Source organism: Zootoca vivipara, chromosome 11, assembly GCF_963506605.1.
Source record: "Zootoca vivipara chromosome 11, rZooViv1.1, whole genome shotgun sequence".
Taxonomy (NCBI): Eukaryota; Metazoa; Chordata; class Lepidosauria; order Squamata; family Lacertidae; genus Zootoca; species Zootoca vivipara.
In genome coordinates this window covers 44434350-44445952 of record NC_083286.1, presented here as the reverse complement: position 1 = coordinate 44445952, position 11603 = coordinate 44434350, and the positions used below count along the sequence as shown (strand labels likewise).

General features: G+C 42.2%; 1 protein-coding gene across 1 annotated transcript in view; it reads right to left on the bottom strand.

Annotated features, from left to right (window-relative positions):
* Nucleotides 1-1039: 1039 nt before the first annotated feature.
* Nucleotides 1040-11603, bottom strand: part of FGF10 (fibroblast growth factor 10) — an 89478-nt gene continuing 78914 nt past the window's right edge. The window contains exon 3 of the mRNA XM_035100430.2: nucleotides 1040-7304. Coding sequence (XP_034956321.1) covers nucleotides 7086-7304 — 219 coding nt within the window. The 3' untranslated portion in view covers nucleotides 1040-7085. The remainder of the gene's footprint in view (nucleotides 7305-11603) is intronic.

Sequence of the window (11603 nt, the reverse complement as noted above, 5' to 3'; positions counted from 1 at the left end):
TTTCTTGCCAGAGGGTTAAGTGGCATTCCTAAGGTATATTCAGTGTGCTTGATGGGTTGTTTGGGGCTTTGCTATTGTTTCGATTGGTTGGTTGTGCTTTTATTGCATATTTTTCTTGCATTAATATGCTGTTGACCATGGGGGTGAGACTTTGGTATATAAATAAACCCTTGAAGTTGATGGTTCTTGCACATTTGGGATCGTATTACTAGTGTTACCTGGAGGAGCACTCTTGTGCTATAGTACAGCAAAAGTGGACACCCCAACCACGCCAGGAACATTAGTGGTATAAAAAGTTACAGGAATTCAGCGGGTAGTTGTGGGACATGTGGTAGATGGAAATGAAGCCAAATGTCCACCCCGGAACTTTTGCAGGCACTACGGTAGCAATAAACCCTGATACTGCCATGAACAAAAATCATACTGATTACATAATAAAAAGGACCCTTGGAGGACCCCTACTGCAGTTCATCTTCCATGAAAAGTGATGTTTTTCATCCCACCGTCCACTGTGGTGAAATTACAGCATTACATTGTTAAAGGTAAAGGTAAAGGGACCCCTGACCATTAGGTCCAGTCGTGACCGACTCTGGGGTTGCACGCTCACCTCGCATTATTGGCCGAGGGAGCAGGCGTACAGCTTCCAGGTCATGTGGCCAGCATGATAAAGCCGCTTCTGGCGAACCAGAGCAGCGCACGGAAACGCCGTTTACCTTCCCGCTGTAGCGGTACCTATTTATCTACTTGCACTTTGACGTGCTTTCGAACTGCTAGGTGGGCAGGAGCTGGGACCGAGCAACGGGCGCTCACCTTGTCGCAGGGATTCGAACCGCCGACCTTCTGATCAGCAAGCCCTAGGCTCTGTGGTTTAACCCACAGCGCCACCTGCGTTACCACCCCATTAATTTCAATGGAAAGAAAACACAATGCAAAAGGGGGAGAAACGTAATCAGTTACAGTGGTGCCTCGACTTACAAATTTAATCCGTTCCGAAGGCACCTTCGTAAGTTGAAAAATTCACAAGTCGAAAAACGCCGTTGGAAACGCGATTTTCCATAGGAATGCATTGGAAACGGAAAAATTTGTAAGTCGAAGCAACCCTATCTAAAAATTCGTAAGTCAAAAAATCCCTATCTAAAACCGCTGTGGTTTTTCCCCAGTTGTCGAGACATTCGTAAGCGCGCGGCCATTATCCCCATTCGCAAGTCGAAAAATTCGGTTGTCGAGTCGTTCGTAAGTCGAGGTACCACTGTACCTATCATCTATGGACTGAAAGCAGCAACAGCAAATACCGACTGTATTCCTTGGTAATTTCTACTCCCGTTTCAATTTTTATCAAAATTCTCTGTACCCATCAGTGGCCATGGACTATGGCACTTCTTCCATGAAATCCAGCTACTTATTATTATTATTTTGAGTGTAAAGAAATCAGTCAAGGTGACTGTTCCAACCTGTATTAAATGAGTATGTTTTTTATTTGATTTTCCCCTTACCCAGTGTTCGTATGGAGGCTCTCAGACCCCACCCTTCATTGCACAATGCCCCTTTCTTCCTTTGCATTTATCGGTTACAGTTCATGCTGCTTCAAAGCAGTAAAACAAAAACACACACAAACAAAAACATCCTCTATTCCCAGAATTTTATTAATTTTTTTATTATTTAAATATACTATACATGTTCAATCTTTTTTTTAATAAAAAAACACCATACAATAACCTTCTTTTCATCTTGTCTCATATTTATGACGGAGACAGAAAAATACTTAGAGCACGTCTACCTGGGAACTTTTCCGGCACAAGCCTCTTTGAAATGAATGAGAATCCCACCGGTGCTCAGATTCATTTCAATGAGGTTTGTGCACAAGAAGTTCCTTTGCGGATCATGCCGGTGTTCTGGTGGAATGGTATTACTCTGGGAAACCCAGCTGCAGCAGAGTCCTGCAACAGAGGGCACCAAAGCACGTCAGCTGAACAAAGGCTTTCGGCAGCTTTGGGGGCGGGGGAGAAAAAATTCCCCAGGAACCAGCAAAAGTGGTTAAAAGCTTCCACTGAAAGAGGTATTCCCAAAATTTTGCTTAAAGCAAAATGCGAAGTGCATTTGGTGGGTCTTCCTCAAGTGAACGCTACCCGGAGGATTTCAAAGAAAACCCCAGAGGAATTTCAATAAGAATAAGCAGAATTTATCAGGGAGTGAATTTTACTTTCAGCGCACCCCAGGATTCTCTGAAAGCAAACTAAAAATCAAATATGGATGTTTGCTCCTCAGGTGAAACACCAGCGGGATTTCGAGGTGGGAGGGGTAGAACAAATAAATTTCTATAAGGCTATGAAAACAACAACAACAACCAGCTACTCCCACCCCAAATAATACACATATCCATACTCTTGTCTTTCTGCGTGGTGGGGTGGGGACTATTGCTCCCAAGCTTCTGCAAGCAGCAGTATATCTTTTTTCTTTCCGAAATGCTATAATTATGAATGTTTACACATACCCCTCCCCCCCAGACCCCAAAGCAACGTTAATGGTTCTGTGACATGAGAACCTTGTTTGTACCCTAGATGCTGTTCAGAAGAGTGGTCATTCAATCCTTTATTTGCCAAACAAACATTTAATTTTTGTTGTGGGTGGTCCACGGTGCCTTGTCAGATGCAATTATCACTTTGAAAACAAAACAAAAGCAAATGTAACGCAAGGGAAGTGCTCTCCTGATATGACAGCGAGCATTTCGTTATTCACTCTGAGGTTACCAGATATTTACCTCCAGCATCTCAAAAACCCCACTGCCGGTAGCTTCACATATTTTTAAATTTTCCATCCACAAACGAAATTAAGGGTGTGCATTAGCCCCCAGGGTAGTCAATGTGGTGCCCTGCATAAGTTGGTGGACCTCAGCATCAGCAAGGCCCAGTGGCGATGTGAGCTGTAGTCCAGCAAGATATGGAGCACACCATGTTAGCCGCATGTCCAAAGGCTGCATCGTTGGCTCAGGCCACATCAGACTGGGATTGCCATGTGTTTCACTGGGGGGGGGGGTTGTGTAGAAGAACTCCCTAGTGCAGGCATCCCCAAACTGCGGCCCTACAGATGTTTTGGCCTACAGCTCCCATGATCCCTAGCTAACAGGACCGGTGTTTGGGGAAGATGGGAATTGTAGTCCAAAACACCTGGAGGGCCGAAGTTTGGGGATGCCTGCCCTAGTGTATCCCATGTATAAGGGAAGTGCTTTTTAAAAGGGGGACTTCAGGAAATACAGCCTGAACATTTCATACTTCGAGGAGAACGCTGTAGGCACATTCCATGCTAGCACACGTCTACGGTCCAAAAAGGAAGGAACTGGCATTGGGCTCAATTGAATGTTCTGGGCCTTTTGGCCAAAGGATTCTGAGTAACTCGCAACCAGGTGCAAGGGAAAGCCGGATGAGGATACGTTTGATGCACTCTCCTTCCATGGCCCATATTGCATGGCTCAAGTGACGCATTGCACATATGCCAAAAATGGGGTGAAGGGCAGCCAGGCAGTGTTTTCCCTATACCAATCCCTTCCACACTATAATGGATTGTGCATATAGGTTTCCCCCTCATGGCGGTTTAACAGGGACTCGGGTAAGTAGCTAATAGATAACAACAGATTGCAAAATCATCAGCCTTTGTAGAGGTTATACATTAGTTTGTTTGTTTTTTTAAAAGGGACACAATTAACAAATCTCTGTATCAAAATCTATTTCCAAACAAAATGAGAAACCAAACTGACTTCTTTCGTGACAAGAAATATCAAAGTCACAGCATCGACATAGTCCCTTAAAGCATTTTGAACAAAATCAAAGTATTAACAAAACTACTTCTGTTTCCCGCTACAGACACTGCAAAGAAGACATACGCATTTATTCATTTATTTAGTGGAATACAATGTGAAGAGAGTGGTACATGTTGGCTTGATGTACAGTATTCTACTTAACTTGCTCTAACAAAATGAATCTCTTTATGGTTATAGTGATGAACTATCCACAGCTTTCTAACGTTAAAGGAAAAAAAAAAGTAAAACAAAAAAAATCATATAGGTGTTTTTTCCCCAGATTGAACAAAGTTGATAATTATGTTTAACTGAAGATCGCATTTACTCAGTGTAAGCTGTGAAAATAGGAGCACTTCATTTTAAAAATGTGCCCAATATTGCATTTCAGAGCCATTGTATATAATGCGATAAATGAAGAACATTTAAGATGTTGCTTTTAGACTGGCTCTTCAGAAGTTATATACACATATGAATAATAGTGGCTGCAATCCTCAAGTCACTTACTTCAGAGTAGATCTGTTCACTTTAGTGTAATTATTCTAGTCAGTGTTAAAGTGGGCGAGAATGGCAGTGAGGGGTTATGAAACGTCTACCACAAGAGGGCAAACAGCTTTATTCAGAATCATAGAGTTGGAAGGGAACTTGTAGGCCACACAGCCCATTCCCTGCTAAATGCAGGAAATCCTGGGCTCTAGAGTTAGAATCATAGAGTTGGAGGGGACCTTGTATGCCATGTTGCCCAATCCGGAGCTGAAGCATCCCCAACAGCTTAAAGACCTCCAGTCTCACGTCTAGTCTACACAAACAGCAGATCACATGGTCAAACTGTTTCCAGGCTATACTGCCTCAGCCCACTCTTTGAATGGAAAAGTCCCTACACATTTAAACAAAAAAACCATCGGGAAGAATGCTAGAAAGGAATCTGGTATCTCCCTGGTATCTTCATTTCTCTACACTGAGTATATACAGTATATGTTGATGCCCTCCCTAAGGGCAAAGTCCAGGAATAGTTTTATCACATGGTCTGCTCTTTGTATAAGCTATCAGTGAGTCAGAGGCACTTTGCAGGGAGGGGGTTCCAGATATCACTATTTCTCCAAGTTGGTTTGAGAAAGGACTATGCAGTTCTTCTGTGTTAGGTTCCAGTCAGATAAAAGACACAAGGGCCTGTCACCGGCTCTCGGCACATTGCCATGTGCATGGTGAGCAAAGCAAAGCTGGCTTGGGGTGCCTTATATGTTATTGGTTCTTTTCAGTGAAACAAAGAAAGGGATAAAATTAAAATGGCATAAAGCTGACAGAATGCTCTCGCCCGCTCCTATCTCAGAGGTACAGCTAACTCTCCAAACTATCACAGTGTTGACACGAGAGAGGCAAGGGGCAACTACTCGGTCTTGCTGATCAGTCCCTGGTGTTTCTAGGGCCCGCTGCTGCCCGTTTTGCACAAAAAGTTGACCGCCCCACTTACATGTTCCGTCATTTTGCACTCAGCCATTGTTCCTCAGGTTTTCAAAAGCAAGGGGATGAGATCACAAGAGTTGATGCACAATGCTCTCATCAGATAGCAAATGAACATCCAACCCAACCCCATATATCTCCAGCTAAGGACATATTCCCTGTTGTTTCCAAATGACTGTAATAGGGGCTACCACTAACTTTTGCTATTTCACACCAGTGGTATGTATGCTGTATCCAAAGCCAGTATGAGGATGAAGAGCTGTAGGCCAGCTTCCAAATGTTACATAGGAGCAGTATGGGCCCACTCCTTGTTGGAATGTTAGTATCTTTCCCACAGAGAGAGATATGAAGCACCTGCATCTCTCCAGAGGACCACAGGCAAGTTTTCATTACACTAGCAGAGCCATTCACTCTTACATCATCTCCCTCAGGTCCTATGTAACATCTGAAGCTGCCCTATGTTAAAAAAGGGAAGATTATTCAGATTGAGGCTGCATTTTTTTCAACACCACTTCCACCCGGGCTTTTCTGAAATGGTTTGACTGCAGTCAAAAGATTTGGCTCTTTTCTGTCTTACTTTTTTTTCCAGGGGGAGGAGGAGAAGGCAAATTTGTTCTGTCAGATGTTAGCAGCTCCATAGACTTAATTCAGCTTTAGTCTGAAAACATATGATCACACCAATATATGATGCAGTTGGATGCATTTACGGTCTGTTCCGCAAAACCTGCTGAAGAGCTCTGCTTAAATTTCAGCATCTTTGGGAGCAGGCATTTAACTGAAATAAGTTGGAGAGAAATGCACACCTGGGTACCAGTTCAACTCAGCCCATTTCAAAACAGCAGCAAGACACATCAGATGATGCAGGATGAGAACCTTTGTTCCTGTGGCAGGGAAAGACTCAGTGATGCTGACAAAAACCACACACACAAACACACAGGTCACGTTGCAGTTCCTATGCATATCTGATCCTATTGATTTTAAGTGCAAAATTAAAAAAAGAAAAAAAGAAACCCAGTTTCAAGAGGAAAAACAAACAAACAAACAAACAAACAAACAAGATCAAACAAAAACCACAGCCCTAGCCTTATCTATTCTCTGCTATTGGACACTTGTGTGAGCTTTTTGACATCTGACTTGGTCAATCTTGTACAAAACACAGGGAAGGAAAAAGGACAACGCAACTGAGAAAATCCTTCAAACGAACAAACAAAAAAGAGAGAAGAAAGATATTTAACATCCTATTAAATAAATAACTTAGGGAGAAGTACAAAAGCATGGCATAAGCATACAAGGCGGGGGAACCATACTATTTATTTTGTTAGAACAGTTTTACTCTAATGTGCTTATATTTCTTAATCCTATTCATTTCTTTCACAAGACCATTCCAGAATCTTCTTTATCACTGCATATGAGGATCCACGAATTTCCAGTAAATGCTTCTGTGCCTAACTGTCCATGGGATCATTAGGCCTGAATGAGCAATGAAGGTCTTTGATATGAGTTAGTATTCCATAAATAACTTTCCCCCAACATCATTCCATACATTGTCTCATGTCCTTCAAGTTCTATCGCGGAGAAAAATAATAATATTAATAATAATAATAATTTTGTTCACACTGGAAAGAGCTCCCATCCCATTTGATTCAGCTTGTGTCTTGATTATAAGATATGACACAGAACTAATTAGAAGTACTTCACGTGCCAGCAGAGAGCACAAAACCTTCAAAGGCTTCCCCCCTCTTTTCAATCAAGCAGACGTCTGCACTGTTTCTGCCTTTCCTCTTCAAGAGGATTACCAAGTATTCCTGACAAATGATCTTTGGTTCAACTGCTATCAATAGAACAGGCCCTTCATCTGTTGCTCGACAACCATGGGGAGAAAATGAGCGGTTGTATTTTTCCTCCTGGTTCTCTGTCCTTTCCTCGTGGCTCCCTTTCCGTTCAAGGCCACAAACATTTGCCTTCCGTTGTTTCTCCAAAACAGAGATGCGTACGTATTGTATCCGTTTTCTTCTATTCTCTCCTTTAGTTTGCAGTCATTGTTAAACTCCCTCTGTTTCACACGGAAGAAAGAAACACATGTACAGAGAGAAGGTTAGAATGCAAAGTGATGCAAGAAAGAAAGAATTGGTAAACTTTGGGCACATCTGCACTGTACATTCAAAGCACTATTATACCACTTTAACAATCATAGAAAATCATGTAAACTGTAGATTGTGCAGGGCAGGCTTCCTCAACCTCGGCTCTCCAGATGTTTTTGGCCTACAACTCCCATGATCCCTAGCTAGCAGGACCAGTGGTCAGGGATGATGGGAATTGTAGTCTCAAAACGTCTGGAGGGCCGAGGTTGAGGAAGCCTGGTGTAGGGTCAAAGAGCTGCAGTTCCTAGCACTCTTGCCAAACTGCAATTCCCAGGTTTCTCCATAACTGTTAATGCTTTAAATGCTTGATGTGGATATGAACTTGCATATACTTTTTGGGGTGTGTGTGTGTGTGTTAATTTTTACACGACTTCTTTCACAGGGTTGTGCCCCACACTGCAGCATTCATGCCTAGAAGGGAAAAAACTTCAGATTGCAGCTGGGCTCATGTGGGAAGCAATTGCACCATTCATTCACCCAGCCACCTACCCAGTTGATTTCTTCCCATGTCAAATATTAGAGGAGTGTGGCATGGGATCTGATCACGCTGAAGCAGTACCCAACCCATCAAAGAGAGTGTGATGAGCACAAACTCTTAGGATAGTAGAGAAGATTCAGGCCACATTTGCATTGGGCACATTCAGGCATCTATCAGAACAGCCAAATTCCACAAGCCACACCACACTTGGTGTCTAGCTCGACTCACACGTTCTTAGCTCCACTGCTGTTCTTAAAGGAGAGGGGCTGTAGCTCTGGGGTATAGCACTGGCTTTGCTTACAGGTCCCAGGTCCAATCCCAGCATTTCCAGGTAGGGCTGAGGGAGCCTCCTCTCTGAAATCCCGGAAAGCCACAGCCAGTCAGAGCAGACAATACTGAGCTAATGATCTGAATACGGACCAATGATATGACTCTGTATAAGGCAGTCAGTATGAGGTAGTTTCCTGTGTGGTGGGTATTTCTTTCTTTCTTTTTTTGAAAAAGAAAGAAGCATAGGAAAGTAAATTTAATCTAATTCATTTAAAATGCCTTCCTCCTGCTTTCCAAGGAAACTAAAATAATAATAATAATAATAATAATAATAATAATTGTAATGGTGCTGTTGCGCCTTGAGTAAAGACGCCTGAGTCTGCTCTGTCTTTAAGAGTTTTACAGTGCAGAGATAGCAGAAAATATGACCTCTCAGTCACTCGCAGAATCCGGGAGTGGACGTTTCCTGTTGCGTGCCTTGCATAAGAGTTTGGGCACCCCGAAACGCCTCCTCCCGACCTTATGTTTGGTGGCATGCCTTAATTCGGGCGCCGGAAGGGGCGGCCTGTTCCCCTCCACCTGTGGGTCAGGGCGTTGCAATGGCTCTCTAGCATAGCTGGGCCCCGATGCCTCCAACTCACTAACTTCCTGATTTCCCCCACCTGACCCGCTGCTGCTGCTCTCACTGGGCGAAGTGCTAGTCAACAGGAGAGGCGGAGGCTCCCTGTACAGAGCTCCCCTGATGATGATGATGATAATAATAATAATAATAATAATAATAATAATAATAATAATAATAATAATATATTATTATTATTATTATTATTATTATTATTATTATTATTATTATTTATACCCCACCCATCTGACTGGGTTTCCCCAGCCACTCTGGGTGGCTTCCAACAGAAAAATAAAATAAAATAATCGATTAAACATTAAAAGCCTCCCTAAACAGGGCTGCCTTCAGATGTCTTCTAAAAATCTGCTAGCTGTTTTTCTCTCTGACCTCTGATGGGAGGGCATTCCACAGGGCGGGCGCCACTACCGAGAAGGCCCTCTGCCTGGTTCCCTGTAACTTGGCTTCTCACATGAGGGAACCACCAGAAGGCCCTCGGTATTGGACCTCAGTGTCCGGGCAGAATGATGGGGGTGGAGACGCTCTTTCAGGTGTACTGGACCGAGGCTGTTTAGGGCTTTTAGGGCCTAATCAGTGATACATACTGTGGTACCTCAGTTTACGAACTTAATCCATTCCTGAAGTCCGTTCTTAAACCAAATCCGTTCTTAAACTGAGGTGTGCTTTCCCTCCCGCCACCAGTGCCCTTCCACCATTCGGATTTCATTCGTAGACAGAGGTAAAGTTCGCAAACCGGAACACTACTTCTAGTTTTGCGGAGTTTGTACACACCAAACTTTGTAAACAGGACTTCGTAAGCAGGACTGTTCGTAAACCGAGGTAACACTGTATGTGACTCAAACAAGAGGATAGGGATTGGCAAATTAGAGAATTTTGGTTTCTCTTTGTTTTCATTTTCCCACTCTTAAATTCTCCACATCAGTTTGTGATTTTGTTTTTTAAAAAGTTCTCGTAACAGTTCATCAGATTTATAGTGTGAATTTCTCCTAATATGCACACATTTGTATGCATTTTTTGCCTAATACACATTTTTTGAATATTATTTCCCCCTTATAGAATGCATTTTTGCATGCTATTTGCACTAATATGTGCACTTTTATGCAAGCTTTACCCAAGTGTGTGTATATTTTCATAGATGCTACTTGCCAAGAGAACTGCATTGCAAAATTCAGGGAAATGCAAATTTCAAAGTGTGGCTGTATATGTGTGAAGTGAATAGTCTCTCTTCCCCATCCCTGCATGAGCATAGCTCCATGGAGTTTCTGTTGAGCATCAAGTCTATGAACTGATTTCGCCTTTGCTCTGCACTAGCACATGTTCTGCACATGCCTCATATCTTATTGGAAAAACTAGGCTGGAAATTTTTGAGAGCTTTTAGGAAAAATTTATTGAGGCTATTTTTCATATCCATCTGCTTATAAAAGCAAAACTTCTATGCCAGTCTGAATCCAGGCATAGGAGGTCTTGTTGGGAATAAAAGTTCTAACTAGAACGTTTTGGAAAAGTTATAAAATAACCTGTTAATCATGGGTTTGGTGCAAAGGTACAAAACGTTCTGCGTACCAGAGCCAATAGGGAACTTTCACTCTCTACCCACTGGTATTTTGATCTCAATTCCAGACAACCAAATCTGGATCATGAGCATGTGGGTCCCATTGTTCTGATTATATGGCGGCCTCTGGAAAAATATGCAATTTTAAAATACCTATTTTGCAGGCAGGCATTCCTTCTTTGACTTAACGGGAGGAGGAAAGATCAATCTCGAACAACTTAATTTTAAAAAAATTAACATTGAATATTTTGTGAATTTTAGATGTTTGGAGTTGAGACTGCAATCCTAATCACATTTACCTGGGAGTAAGCCTCCATGAACTGAGTAAGATTTACTTCTGATGAGACATTGTCAGGATTGCGCTGTGACATAGGAAGTCAACAGGTGGGCATGAATATGTTATGGATCAACGTCTAGCTTGGAGAACTGCGGCTTGATTAAACCAATCCATTAAATCATTTTTAACAAGCCGAAAAGGCACACCTGATTTGTTGGGCAACAATAGAAATTATTTTTAAAATAGAAGTATTTTTAGAAATTGCAAGCAGCAGGCATTGTCTCCCCCCCCTTTTTTTTGCAAACTGAGCGAGCTGATCTCAAATCCCACTTCTCTAATTAACTGCTGCAGTTCTGCTTTCACATTACGCGATGTTACAACACTGTTGCGAGAGACATATCATGGCAAGTTTGTTTGGCAAAAATGGTGAAAAGAAAACGGAACACACACCTGAAAATTACTTAAAAGCTTTTGATTTTTTTATTTAAAAAAATAATGCAGCTGGGCTTCAGTTTTATTCAAGATTTCATAACATGGCTTTCAAACTGTGTAGCTACTGAATGGCAGGTGTTTATTTTCATAGGCAGCAATGAAGTTTAAATAGCATGATATTTCAGGGGCTATTTAATCCAGGAAGCAAATATAAGCATTTCTTGAAATAATTAACACCCAGCTTCCTAGGCGAAACGAGCTGATGAGAGAATTCTCTAGCTGCTTGTTTGAGTCATGAGTGGAGCATTGCCGACCCAAGACTGAAGAGGTAGTTTTACCTTGAAAGGAGGGACAATAGCTCAGTGGTAGAACACATGATTGGCAGGCAGACGTTTCCAGGTTCTATCCCTGGCATCACCAGTTAAAGGGATCAAATAATAATAATAATAATAATAATAATAATAATAATAATAATAATAATAATTTATACCCCACTCATATGGCTGGGTTGCCCCAGCCACCATGGGTGGCTTCCGACATACATAATAACATAACAAAACTTCCT